The sequence below is a fragment of the Hyperolius riggenbachi genome, chromosome 7 (assembly GCF_040937935.1).
Source record: "Hyperolius riggenbachi isolate aHypRig1 chromosome 7, aHypRig1.pri, whole genome shotgun sequence".
NCBI classification, from domain to species: Eukaryota; Metazoa; Chordata; class Amphibia; order Anura; family Hyperoliidae; genus Hyperolius; species Hyperolius riggenbachi.
The window spans coordinates 34,253,785-34,269,043 of NC_090652.1; the positions used below are offsets into that span (position 1 = coordinate 34,253,785).

At 42.6% G+C, this 15,259-nt stretch overlaps 1 protein-coding gene across 1 annotated transcript in view; it reads right to left on the reverse strand.

Moving 5' to 3' along the window:
- The window catches only part of LOC137525969 (guanylate-binding protein 1-like), an 88,577-nt gene that overhangs the window by 33,755 nt on the left and 39,563 nt on the right, over nt 1-15,259 (reverse strand). Inside the window, exon 4 of the mRNA XM_068247180.1 lies at nt 9,953-10,140. Coding sequence (XP_068103281.1) covers nt 9,953-10,140 — 188 coding nt within the window. The remainder of the gene's footprint in view (nt 1-9,952; nt 10,141-15,259) is intronic.

Here is a 15,259-nt window from a genome sequence, read left to right on the forward strand (position 1 = left end):
GTAACACACTGATGGAATTCTTTTAGAGAGTAGGATATCAAGAGGAAAGGAAGGAAATATAGGGTAAGAGAGGGAGAGAAGTGTGTAAAGTTCAGAGACTGGGGCCCATGTGCAATTAACTTTTTCTCCTGAGCAGGGTTGCTTGAATGTACCAAAATTCGATTCGGTTACATTTGAAATCAGGTCCGAGGCAAATTCGGATTCAAATTCAATCGCGATCACCAAATTCTATTCAAATTCGGTTCGTGTTCAGTAACAAAATTCGGGAAAAAATTTGTGTTCGCAAATTCAGATGCATTTTTTTTTAAAGGGAAATCACATTTAAATAATTTAAACAAAGGTCATGGCCTAGGATGTTAAATTCAGCAGGGCGCAGGACTTAAGGCCCATACTCACGGGCTACAATTGTCGCCGCAACATGCGGCGCGCGCGTGTTGCGGTGACAGGTCGCCCGTGAGTATGCGGCGTTGCACAGGCGCACACCCCAAACTGCCGCTCGTCGCTGATGTCGCCAGGCGATTGAACCGCTCAATCGTCTGGCGACAGTCGCCGCCGCAACTCTGCTGCAACTGTCGCTAGTCCGCGTGAGTACGCAGACTAGCGACAGCAACAAGATAGGTTTAGATTGGGCTTCCGTCGGGGGGAGGAGCAACAGCGACAGCTTCCACCGCATCAGTTGCCAGGTCCCTCCCCCGTGTGTATGCGGAGGGACCTGGCAACGAGCTGTCGCCGGCCTGTCGCGCACACGCTCATGTGTGCTGGCGACAGGCCAAAACAGTTGCCCGTGAGTATGGGCCATTAGAGAGATAAGAGGTCACATGTCAAAGTAAATCACTTCTGCTTTGCTCTATTCTGCCTGAATTCCATAGATCCCTGCATCTCTCTCACCGCAGAGTGTGTGTGATGACAGTCAGCATCTGTTGTCATCTGAGGAACTTGTCCAGTATAATGAGTGGGGACATACAAGCTGCTGTGAGAAGAAAAATATATGTACTCAAGTAGTAGAACTTTTGAGTTCAGATTACTTTCTTTATGTACACATTCATGGACAGGAATTATCAGCTCTCCTCCCCCCCTGACTGATGTTTATTACTTGGTCAGAGCTGTTAAAGACCTGAGACCTGTTGAATTTATGGTTTGTTTTTCTTTCCTAAGGAATGACAGCAACATTCTCTGTGCTACAGTTTAACTCTTTCCTGACATGTTTTAGCAGCAGCAAAGCATTGTACTGTGTTAGCCATCAGTGAAAGCAGGATGTTTTGAAACAGAATGACAACTGCATTACAGTTATTTATATTTACAAAACAATGTATACATCTCCTGCTGACTGTATATATAGCCGTGTTCCCTAGCATCTTGTATACAGGAACAAAGTCTGAAGATGGCTCATTAGCCAAAGGCTCACTGTTTTCTTTTGGTCAGCAAATAAATATAATTTTATTACAAAACTTAAAAACTTCCTGCTGACTGATTAAGATCTGTCTCAACTTGCCCTAAGTGCTAAATTGTCACTGTGTAAACTACACCTGAGCTTATGCTAGGTACACATGATGCAATTTTCTGTGAGATTTACTGTCAAATCGACTATTTCCAACATGTCCGATCTGCTATCCGATAGACTTTCTGAATGTTTTTTTCATAGAAATGAACGGAAAATCGATTGAAAAATTGATCGGAAATCAGATCAGACATGTTGGAAATAATCGATCTGACAGTAAATCTGTCAGAATTTCATTGTGTGTACCTAGCATTACACTACATCTATGCCAGCGTGTATAGTTTGGGATCCTTATACTTACCTGGTCTCTGGTTTAGATGGGCTCCTCTCCTTTTCGCTGCCCTGTCACCTATTTGTGGCTCTGACTGCAGCTAGTCGCACAGAGGATAAAGAAGCAGTGCATACTCTGTCCTCTCGGACTTCTTGTAATTACACACTCCTGTATGCATGTGCACAGCAGTCGAGGCTGGGAGTGTTATCGGTATGTGTACTTGACAAGTGCTGCTCATATATGAGCATCATTTCTGAATTATGCAAGCCTAGAACACTATTGGCTGCTGTGTATCCAGGCAGAAGTGCAAAATTACATGGAGTGGCCAGAGCATGCACTGCTTCTTTGTTGAATAGGAAGGGGGGAGGGGCAAGGCAGCAAAACAGAGGGGAGCCCATTCAACCCATTGATCACTAGTTAGAGTTGGACAGAATGGGGGTGGGGGCGGTTGGTGACAGCCGGCCTAACATGCTGGAAAGTACAAATCCGGCCCTGATGCCAGTGTGAATGTACGCATCGTAGTTCGCATCTACGCATCGTAGTTCGTAGGTGAGGTTTCAAAACTACGCTTACGAATTTACGCGTAGTGAAGTACTGCTATGCGTAGCTTACGCCCACTATGCGTATTTAACATGTGTATTGCGTAGTGAACTACGAATGCGTTACTCATGGGTAATTTTCCGTGTGCGATTGTATGCTTACAAATTTACGCATTGGAAAGGGGAATGTACGCATAGAAGAGTTCCCGGTATAAGCCTTTAAAAAAATAAATAAAAAAAATAAAAATAATGCGTAAAATTTTCTGCATGCGGGCATAAGCATCCGCATACACTACGCTTCGCACTACGCGTAACTACGTATTTTAACGCATAGTCTGTGAAATGCATACGAAGCAAATATTTGATTTTAAAGCCGTAGTTTGGCGAAGTGTAATTGCATAAAACTACGCGTAGTTCCACCGTAGTGAAGTTGGCTGACTATGACCATCCCTGCTCTCAATACCCTCCCTAGTATACAGAGATTTTATTCACCTACATGCCTAGCATGTGATTACTTGCGCCCGGGAATTCTTTCCTTCACATGCACTTTCACCCAAGACACATTTAACCTTGGCTACTCCTTAAGTTGCAGTACTATGCATATCATTTACCTTATAACCTGTCCCTGCAACAAACATTATGTGGGTTGCACAAGTCAGCAAACAAGAGCTCGGCTCGTACAACATAGTAGGAATATTCAAAAAGCGTATACCAACACAGTCTTTCAAGACACTTTGCAGACTTTCACAATTCAGATCCCAAACTTCTCCTATTTACCTGTTGAAAACGTACCCCAATAGCCTCTCCCAGTCGCTTGCGGGCCAGAGAAATGTTCTGGATCTTCAAACTTAGAACGTTCAAACCAGAAGGACTCAACGAATGTCTTGAGCATAACTATTAATCTAGCCCTAATTCCAGCAGTGAGACCAGTCCACAAACATCCATCACACTTTCACGTCACTTCACCTTCCCATAAGGTCTCCTCACTCTGTTTCTTTCCCCTTCTCTTTTCCTCTCCACTCTGCCTCATATTCACCCCTCCCCCCTTCCTTCCCTCACCTATCCCTGTCCACACTGGTGCAATATTTGACATTACTGCTCTGAATACAACAGAACAGTACCCCACTTCCTATATTAATATTGTACCCTAACTGGTTCACTATCACTCATATACCCATAACTTATAACAACTAATGAATAATTAAACAATTAATATTAGACCTACAAATAGAACCCATACTCCATTTCATTCAATTAGGACCCAATAAAATTATTACCAGCATAATAGACCAGAGACAAATTGATAGTGCCTGAAAATTAACCAACTCATTTAAACTATTTAATAAATATACTCCAGCGCTTATTTTATTTTACTTTATTTTATTTTATCTAATCTGTTTTTATTTATTAAAAAATCACACTAAATGTTAGCATAATTTATTTATTACTTATGATTTTTTACCACATTCCCTCACAAACTTTTCCTTCAAATTCATTCACTCAGCCATTTAAAGAGACACTGAAGCGAGTAAAAAACTCACAACGGGGGTCCCTTACCCCCCAATTCCCCCCCTGCAAAATCAACGACCAAATTGGTCGTAGATTTTGCTGCTCCTAGAGGCAGGGCTAACGGCTCACAGCGCGTCTATCAGCGGCGCATCGCTGCCTCTCAGTCTACTTTCACTGAGAGGGGCGGAGGAGAGGCGGAGATACGCGCTGACAGACGCGCATGAGGCAGGGCTATAGCCGTTAGCCCTGCCTCAATGCGGAAGAGATCCCTGGCGAGGACAGAGGGGATTTGGGGGGTAAGGGCCCCCCGTTGTGCGGCGCAATTTAAATACTACCCTTGAAAATCAACAGGTGAATTTTGATTGGCTATTATAGGCTCCACCCACTTAACTGAATATTAATTTCAGTCACCCAGTGACAATCTGGGCAAAGTTTGAGAACCCTACCATTAACAGTGTAAGAAGGCCTGCAGTTTATATTTTCCCAATGAAATTTGAACCCCAGTAACCCAATGACCAACTGTACCAGGTTTGAGGCTTGTGCCATTAACCGTGCAAGAATGGCAGTAATTTGAAAATCAACAGGTGAATATTGATTGGCTTCTATAGGTTCCACCCACTTTTCTGAATATTAATTCCAGTCACCCAGTAACAAACTGTGCAAGTTTTGAGAACCCTGTCATTAACAGTGAAGAAGGGCTGCTGTTTACATTTTTCAACGGGTTTAAGCAGGGTAGCAGACGGCATACAATTGGTGTATAGGCGAGGAGGTAGAGAGGCAGCGTCTCTACCTCCTCGCCTATGCACAAATTGTATGCCGGACTTGGTCCGAAACGCTGATGTTTAGGGTAGTGTTAGAGGGTGTCAGCACCTCCACTCGCTCTATTATGCTTCTAAAACTAAAAAAACTTTTCAGCAGTCATGCTTTAAAGAGACTGTTTTTGGAATCACACTGTGCACCTGTGATAACTTATGGACTGTCAGTAACTTGGAATTTATATGGACTACCTATGCTCTTTGTGCCAGTGTGCTTCTCACTCCATTTGATGACATCAATCATATCTGATATACAATTGATTATTGTCGTTTCTGTGGTCACATGATTCTGATTTTTCTATTTCTGATTGGTTGTACTATTGATCGTTTTTTGTAAGCAATTTCTGTGGAATATTTTATGTATATTTTGTTACGCTTTTGAATATAATCTAATTTGCATGCAACTTGCATGGTGTGCGTGCCTATATTTTTACTAGGAGTGTATATTGATCTTGACACAGCACCCAGTACTACAGTCACTATTTATGTCAAATCTTTTTTCATATGGGAGTGCATTACCTAAATATCTTGTTCTGCAGTTTACATTTTCCCAGGGAAATCTGTTTTTGACTCCACCCAGTGTTTGTAACCTTGACACACAGTCACTCAATGACCAAGTTTGTGAGCTTTCGGGTTCCTGGCATCAAAATTGTGTGAATGAAAGCAGTTTATCCAGCAAAGAAATCTGATTGGCTGTTTGTGGCTCTGCCCCTTTAGTGAATTTTGATTTGCCGTTATAGGTACCACCTACTTTTCTGAATATTAATCCCAGTCATCCAGTGACCAACTGTGTCAGGTTTGAGAACCCTGCCATTAACAGTGTAAGAATGGCTGCAGTTTATATTGTCCCATGTAAAAAGTTAGTTGTTTTTGGCTGTTTCTAACCTTGACATACAGTCACTCAATGACCAAGTTTATGAGCTTTGGGGTCTTTGGCATCAATAAGTTGCATTTTTCCATTGAAATTAAACAAATCTGATTAGCTGCATCAGCTCCAGGAGTGAGACTCTTTGCCTGATGAAAGGAGGACTTGGTCTCCTGAAACGCGTTGCAATATATTTTAATAAACCTCAATCAACACTATTCGATAGCCACCGTTTCTTCTTTCCTACACACATTGCTGCATTACAATTAGACCACCACTCCAACTGCCCGTGAACTGCCTGTGCAAGACTCATGGAGCAGCATGGAGCTTTGCTTTTAGATCCCTCATTCCTGGAGCTGATGCTTTGAAATCCACCACAATCTGTTTGTGCAACCGCATATAGCGGACTCGCACACAGACAGGGTGTACAACCTCAGAGGCGCTCGCTGCCTGCAAACAACCATCGGAGTGAAGGCAGGGCCGGATTTGTACCTTTCAGTGCCCTAGGCCAACTGTCAATAAGCGCCCCCACCCACACACACACATGTGTACCTGTACGCAAAATATTATAACACCCCCCCCCCCCATACTTGTCACCCAGGCATATGATGGTAATCTGGCATCTTTGGAGCTCTCCTGGCCTGACAGGTCCTCCCACTCTGCATTTGGATAGATGAAATGTGGGAGGGAAAGAGTTGCATTGTGTGAACCAGGCCTTTGTCTATGGTAGGATTAGATTGTGAGCTCCTCTGAGGACAGTCAGTGGAATTGCTATGTACCCTGTAAAGCACTGCAGAAGATGCCAGTGCTATATGGGACGACATTACACAATGACTATGGCAGGATTAGATTGTAAGATCCTCTGAGGACAGTCAGTGACATGGCTATGTACTCTGTAAAGTGCTCCAGAAGAGGTCAGTGCTCTATAAATACATAATAATAATAATAATAATAATATGGGAGAACATTAGACTATGACTATGGTAGGATTAGAGTGTGAGCTCCTCTGAGGACAGTCAGTGACATGACTATGTGCTCTGTAAAGTGCTGCAGAAGATGTCAGTGCTATATAAATACATAATAATAATATAGTAGAACATTAGACTATAGTAGAATCAGATTGTGAACTCCTCTGAGGACAATTGACATGACTCTGAAAATGGCTATGTAAGATGTCAACACTATATTACATGTTGGCGCAAGCAGTCAATACCTGTGCAGTAGCATGGATTCAGTTGGGCTTAGCTTTTTCTGCTGGCGCCTGAGCGGTTTTGCTGCTGCGCAGACGCAATGCAGCTGCACTTTGAGGGTCTGAGTGCTAGATTGGCTTGGCACCGGAGGACAAGGAAAGCTTAGGATCCACAGGCTTCCTCCTCCCGATGTAAGTATCCAAATGTGCACATCCCAAGACTCATAAGTTAGCTCTAAATGTTTAGAGGGAGGGAGAGGGTAAGATAGGAGTGGGGGGACATAGTGGGAGAACAAAAGAAAGGAGACAAGGAAAACAGGATTAGAAGCAGTACAAGAGGATAAAATTGTGGTAAAAAGGAGGGTAGTAGGGAGAGCGAGAGAGGAAAAGAATGACGCAGAGTAGAGGAAAGGAGAGACAGTGGTAGAGAAGAGGGGGTGGGGGACAAAGAGAGAATGAGAGGAGATATCAGGGTAGTTATCCAGCCTTTGCTACATATGTTTTATTCTCCCCAAATACAAAATTGATGAAACCTCTGATGCTCTGTCCCCATAGCTGATCCCTGGGTGGGCGTTTGTGTCCTAATTAATCTCATTAATGGGGATAAGCAAGCAGGAGAGAGCCGCAGGAAGCAGCAGAAGAGTCAGCAGAGGGTCTTTGATCTTCGTGCCGCTCTGTGCTGAGGGCAGGGGGCGGAGTCAGTGTGTTTGTAAACACAGCAGCGTGTCTTCTCTGCGCCCAGCATTTTGTTGTAGCTTTAAACTGCAGGGAAGGTCCGGCGGCCATGTTTTCGGGGGCTACGAATACACAGCTGCTTGTTTGTAGTCTCCTCATCCCCCAACTCAGACACAAGCAGCCGTCCATTATGGGCGGCCGCAAACAGAACAAACTTTCTCTCTACAGAGTGTGTGTTGAAAGGGGGAGTGCCAGGGGAGCGTAGAGTAGTCATAGGGAGAGAGTGCAGGCTGCAAATGGCGGCCAGTCGGGCTTCGGGCGAATGAACGGATAGTCATCTGACATGCTGCACACAATTTTCTGCTCTTCAGCCGCCCCAAACAGTGCTGAATTGCTGCCGCCCTAGGCCATGGCCTATGTGGCCTAGCCAGAAATCCGGCTCTGAGTGAAGGAGGAGTCCAGCTGCCTTTGTGCCTGATCCCTGGCTAGAGGGATAAAAGCCTACACGCTGGCTACTCCTGTACAGGTTCGCCAGCAACTTCTAGAGGTGAGATTATTCTGAATTCACCCAATCTACTACTATACTGTTCCCCTGAGTGCGCTCTGTCTCTTCTTGTCTCAAACACAGATATTTTTGCCACGAGGTGGATACCAAGAGCAGCACCTTTATCCTCCCCCTCTTCCACCCTGCCACACTGATCGCTCCTTCTGTTTGCCGGAAGTAAACCGCCTTCTTCTTTTCCTAATATCTTCTTGAAGTGATAAGATACCACTCTGACTATGAAAACTTATCACTACATGTTAATAAGGCAAGCTTCATTAGTGAATTACCACTTAAAATACCAATGGATGTGTGGTGATAAGTTCTCACTTGCCTTACTATCACCAGCATGATCTTAGTAAATTGGGGCCTATTTACAACCGATCATCCAAGATACCCATGTAGGCCTAGGAATTTGACATCATGAATAAGTTAATTTACTGAGAATTGATCTGGCTTCTGCCTTTTATGTGAATGCTCTGTCATTATTGACCATTTGAGTTAATGTTATTTACCCATACTGCAACTTTTTGTTATGTTACATCTCTGCATTGAATTAATGTTGAAGCTCTCTTTCTTATGATATAATACCTAATACAATTTTTTACAATGAAAAAACATAGTGGCTATTTAGCTGCTGCTTCTGTATAGAACTTATCTAAACAAGCCAGTGTAGTTTGGGTGCAGTACAATATAGTGGCTATTTGACCGCTACTTCTGTATAGTGGCTATACCATCTAAATAACTAGTATTTGGCCACAACTTCTGTATAGAGGCTGCACCATCTAAAAAAGCTACTGTTTGACAGCTAATATTGTGTAGTGGCTGTACCATCTGCATACCAGCTATTTGGCCCCAACTTCTGTATAGCAACTGTACCATCTACTGTAAATAGTAGCTAAATAGTGTATTTATTTTGCCCACAATACTTCTGAATGAAAATTTTGTGGAGGCACAATGATTACTAGCTTGTTAAGTGGGAGGTTAGTGTTAAAGAGAAACTCCAGCCTAAACAAACATACTGTCATTAAGTTACATTAGTTATGTTAATTAAAATTGATAGGTACTATAATCTCTTACCCGCACTGTTTTAAAAGAACAGGCAAATGTTTGATTTCATGATGGCAGCCATCTTTTTGGTTGAAAGGAAGTGACAGGGAGCATGAGACACAGTTCCAACTGTCCTGAGTCCTGAGCACCTCTACCAGTTGCTAGGCAATGTGAATAAAAACATAGGAAATCCCAGCATGCTCTGCACAGCATCAGGGGAAAAAAGCCCAGGCTTTTTTTCTTTGATGGGTGGAGCTTAGCTAAAAATGCAGCTAAAAATGATGCTTTGGTAAGGAAAACAAAGTTCTGATACTGTGAAACACCAAGCCTTTTCAGTTCTGCTGAGTAGATTTTTAGTCCGGAGGTTCACTTTAAGCATAGATGGGGAGGTTAGTGTTAAGCTGGCCACTAACGGTCCAATTTCTAGCGAAAAATCGTTCGAGCGATCAGAAATTCTGATCGGAAGTGATATATTGTAATACATCGTTCACTATACCATCAACTAACCAATCTTTGCTTCCTATCTATCATGACCACCAAGAAAATCCAAATTTTCGTTCGACGAAAATTCATTTGGGCGACATTTTTTTCACTCGTTCATTATCGATTGTGTCCACCAATGGAGTTTGTTTACAACCAATCCGATCAGAATTTTTGATCGCTCGAACGATTTTTCGCTAGAAATTGGACCGTTAGTGGCCAGCTTCAGGTGTAGGTTGGAGAAAGGTTAATGTTAGGCATAACTACAGAGGAGGTTAGAGTGTGAACAGGATGAGATAGGTGATGGTAGAATATCAGTAACACTACTTATATTTTACTATCGATCACCGTTGATCGTAAAATATTAATAACATTTCAACAATAATCTCAACTATATCTTGTGCATTGAGCTTTTAAATGTATGCCTAAAGTTGACTAAATTGAATTCTCCCTATTTATGCACTAAAGTACTTTTTCACAAAAAATGTAGTGTAAATGATAGATGACCAACAATACATACATGATTTAGGTTCTAGTACACTTTCCAGGTATTGATCTTCTGTGATCCTATTTTCACCATTTTTCAGCTCCAGATGAAAGTCTCTTACTGCCCAAATAAAGATGGGGAAATGTTTGGAAAGCTCCAAGTCCTCATTGCCATTGCTGTGCGATTTTACCTTTATGTATTCACTGATTTCCCCTACTAATCTGTTTAATGCTAAGGAGACATAGCAAGTTAGTATTCTATACATAATTCATTGTGAATTTGTTATAGGTTTTGCACAATTTTACTTAAAGGACAACGGAAGTAAGAGGAACATGGAGGATGCTATCATAGCCAGCCTTTGACCTGAGCGACCGGAGCGATCGCTCAGGGCGCCAGCTTCCAAGGGGGCGCCTATAGCTGGTTACCTATTATGAGGACACCTACACCTGACTTCCTATACTGGGGGCACCAACACCTGGCTATCTATATACTGGAGGCACCTACGCCTGGCTACCTATGGGGGCGATGGAGACCTTCAACTGACTTCCTATATTGGGGGCACCTGTGCTTGGCAACCTATATTGAGGGCACCTGCACATGAGATCCTATACTGGGGCACCTATACCTGGCTACCTACCTATACTGAGCATGAGGGCGTTTTGTTTTTTTTTGGTGGGGGGGGGGGGCGCAATGCGGCTATAACGTGTGGTGCAATTTGTCGGTGCTGTGCTATCACTGTCCCACTGATTGTTTTATTCATATTCCTGAATGGTTCTAGCCTTCGTTTTTAAGTTTATTCAGGATAATGCACTCTTTCCATTTATCTGTGTTTATTAATAGTATTTTTTCTATTATACATACGTGATGTGTCATTTGTCGTGATGTGTCATGACGTCAAAAAGGTTGGGAACCACTGTCCTAGGAGATATCTCAGGAGAAAAGGTGAATTGCATATGGGCCTGTGTGTGTGCGTGTGTGTGTGTGTGTGTGTGTGCGCACATGTGCGAAGAGGATGGAGGGGGGCACAAAAATCAGGTTTCGCTCAGGGCACTGTGAAACCTAATGCCGGCCCTGCTATATTTATTTCCTTTTAAACAATACCAGTTGCCTGCTATCCAGTTGATCCTCTGCCTCTAATACTTTTAGCTATAAAACCTGAATAAGCATGCAGTATATCCGGTGTTCTGACATTTTTGTCAGATTTGACAAAATTAGCTGCATGCTTGTTTCTAGAGTTATTCAGACACTACTGCAGTCAAATAGATTAGCAGGGCTGCCAGTGCCAGGCAACTGGTATTGTTTAAAAAAAAATATGGTAGTCTCCATATTCTCCTCATTTCAATTTTCCTTTTAAGCTCTATTGAACCCAAAACTGTGTTGTCAAATTCTGATAAGAATCAGGGTGATAAATTAATACAAACAGTGTATAAAAGCAAAGTGCTGGGCAGAAATTACCCATTTCATGGTCCAAATATTCTATTAGCAGTACAACTTGCTTCTTATCGTCTCTGGATCTAGCTGCTAATTGACAGTGAGCAGAAATTAAAAAGGTCCTTATACACATTGGCGTAGCTAGAGATTATGAGGTCCCATAACAAAACGTTCATGGGGGCCTCAGATGTAGGCATTCTTGAGCAATGCCACCTGTCCCTACCATATGGATATGGGTGATTTGGGCAATTTATTCTCATTCTCATGTGATGTAAACCGCATATAGTCCATGGGCAGATAGACAAGTTCCTGACTACTTGTCTGCTATATCCTCTATCGTGGCCTCTCGCTTCTTAAAACTTAACTAACCACGTTCCACTATCTCTGAGCACTTCTCTGCCTGCTATAACACTAAGGGCTCGATTCATAAAGCGATGCTAACCCAGTTAGAGACTTTAGGCGTGATAACCATTGCACCACGCTGGTATAAAGCCAGTGTAGGCGTGATAAGTTTAGGTGTGATAAGTTTAGGCGTGATAAGTTTAGATAAGTTTAGATAAGTTTAGATCGCGTGCAAAGTCCCGTGCGCAAAGCAGCGCCATTATACTCTATGCGAAGTGCACCAGACTTTGCTAGCACAAAACTTCTGATCAGCTGTGCACTGCGGTGCTAACCCAGTTGGTGCTTAAACTTATCACGCCTAAACTTATCACGCCTAAACTGAGTTTAGGCATGATAAGGGGCTTTTCACCAGCGTGCTAACTGTTAGCACTGCTTTGTGAATCAGGCCCATAATGTTAATAACACCCCTATACCTTCAGTTTCCAAAGGACAGTGCTTAGGGGTAATATTTGACTCCTCTCTCCATTATTCCTCACATTCACTACCTAACCTTTTCTCACTCAGGACACTACTAAAATGTTAATGCATGTTTTTATAATATGTCATCTGGACTATTGCAACATACTGTTTTGTGGACTACCAACTAATCAACTGGCACAACTCCAATCTGTACTGAACTTGGCTGCTTGTCTAATTCATCTTTCTTCCCATTCTTCCTCTGCTTCTCCTCTCTGCCAAGCTCTTCATTGGCTGCCAATTAGCGAGCGGATCCATTTTAAAGGGAACCTGAGGTGAGAGGAATATGGAGGCTGCCATATATATATTTCCTTCCAAACAATGCCAGTTACCTGGCTATCCTGCTGATCTTGGCTCCATGCAATGGAGCTCTGTGTGAAGACGGTCTTCGGCATCTTCCTAATGCCGCTTACTGTACTTTTGCTAATCAGGAAGTATAGTAAGCGGCATTAGGGAGACATACTGGGGGCACCTAGACCTGGATAACCTATACTGGGGGCACCTATAGACCTGGCTAGCTATACTGGGGGGCATCTATACCTGGCTAACCTATACTGGGGGTATAGAGTTAACCTAAACCTAATATGAACAGCCATTTTCGAGTTAAATATACGCAATGACCCAAATTTGATCAATGACACCAGTTATGTTTTAAGATTCTCTCACATTCCCTAAATTAATCTTTAACCTTTTAGCAGCCCTGCTCGCATTATAATAATCGATGCCAGGGTGTCTTCAAATGGCATATGCCGTTCTGCTGCCTAATGCAGCTGAGCAGAGTGGCACAGGGAGGTTCTTTATATTTACCTGCTCTGGGCGGCTGGATGGCATCTCCTCTCCTACACCGGCGGCACTGCAATCTCTGCATCCTCTCCAGTATTCAGATCACATGGTATGGAAGAGACTATTTCATTACCCCTCTTCCAGCACTGGGGGGGGGGGGGGGTGCTGCATGGCTGACACCATTCCCCTTGGTTACGATCACATGTCATACCATGTGATCAGATATACAGTGGTAAAAAAAAAGTGGCACTGACTGTATGAAGGGGATTGGTGTGCCCAAGCCTCAAAAGACGCCTGCACCTTGTGATCAAACAGTCATCAAGCAAGATAGAGGCTGGCACTTCCATATAAATAAATCTCTTTTATTGAAACACCAAGCTTTATGGAGATAAAGATTTCATTTTTCAGCACGACCTGGCACCTGCTCACAGTGCCAAAACCACTGGTACATAGTTTACTGACCATGGTGTTACTGTGCTCAATTGGCCTGCCAACTCTCCTGACTTGAACCCCATAGAGAATCTGTGAGATATTGTGAAGAGAAAGTTGAGACACAAGACCCAACACTCTGGATGAGCTTAAGGCCGAAACATCCTGGGCCTCCATAACACCTGAGCAGTGCCACAGGCTGATTGCCTCCATGCCACGCCGCATTGAAGCAGTCATTTCTGCAAAAGGATTCCCAACCAAGTATTGAGTGCATAACTGAACATAATTATTTGAAGGTTGACTTTTTTTGTTTTAAAAACACTTTTCTTTTATTGGTCGGATGAAATATGCTAATTTTTTGAGACAGGAATTCTGGGTTTTCATGAGCTGTATGCCAAAATCATCAATATTAAAACAATAAAAGGCTTGAACTACTTCAGTTGTGTGTAATGAATCTAAAATATATGAACGTCTAATGTTTATCAGTACATTACAGAAAATAATGAACTTTATCACAATATGCTAATTTTTTTAGAAGGTCCTGTACAGTATGTGCCTCAGGTGACAGTCCATAAGTTGAACTGCTCACGTATTTATGCTAATCATTATTGTATGTTTTTTTGTATGTTGTACAGTGCTACGGAAGATGTTGGTGCTATATGCATAAAAATAATAAAAATAAAGTGCTGTACACAATTTGATAGGCTATAGCAGAGTGATATGTTCTGTTACTATGTAGGGGGAAGAGGCATGGCACATGACTAAACATTACCTGGCGAGTGAGTTAAGGAGGAAAACAATGTGCGCACCCCAGTTGATTTGACATGCTGGATCTTCCAACATTGCATTGGGGTGGTTGTACATACAGTATGCTAGATGACCCATATGTATGAGACTTTACTGTTAAACAAAACCAGGAATCATATGCAATTAACTTCTCCGCCTGCGTTTTCTCCTGGGAGATCATTTTCAACTTCTTTCTAAAATAGCTTTTCGACATTTCATTATCAAAAAAGTACAAGTTGGTGAAAAAGTAGTATGAAAATTATTTTGCATAAACAACAAGAAAAGAAACCCATCAAGTATTTAAATAATAAAGCTGAACAAATACATTTTTGAAAATTATTTTGAGTATTTTCTTGCTTGCTTGTGGCTCAAAATGTATTTTATTGATAAGGTGTGAAGTTATCACCAAGAAGAAAACTTAGGAGAAAAAGTGAATTTCCTGTGGGCCCAAGTGCTTTACAACATAAAAAGTGCAAGCACTATTTGTTTGCTCACTAGTTTCACATTTGCAAGCTCTCTCTTCCCAACTAGAGTAGCTGTTCTCGCATCTGTGAAGCTTCTGGCAGTCATGCCTTCTACAGGCTACTTTAATCCCTGCCCTATCCTAATGGTGTCCCTTATACTAAATGCATGTGAATAAGTGAAAAGTTAAAGTTCAAACCTAGCTCAATCCTGTTTTTTGCAGAAACCTTACAAATTGATACACTAAAATCAGCCGTCGGGGGGGGGGGGGGGGGGGTGAGAGAGAGAGAGAGAGAGAGGGAGAGAGAGAAAGAGAGAGAGAGAGAGAGAGAGACAGAGAGAGAGAGATAGAGAGAGAGAGAGAGAGACAGAGAGAGAGAGAGAGAGAGAGAGGGAGAGAGAGAGAGAGAGAGAGAGAGAGAGAGAGGGGGAGAGAGAGAGTGAGAGAGAAAAAGAGAGAGAGAGAGAGAGAGAGAGAGAGAGACAGAGAGAGAGAGAGAAAGAGAGAGAGAGAGAGAGAGAGAGAGGAGAGAGAAGAGAGAGAGAGAGAGAGAGAGAGAGACACAGAGAGAGAGAGCGAGAGAGAGAGAC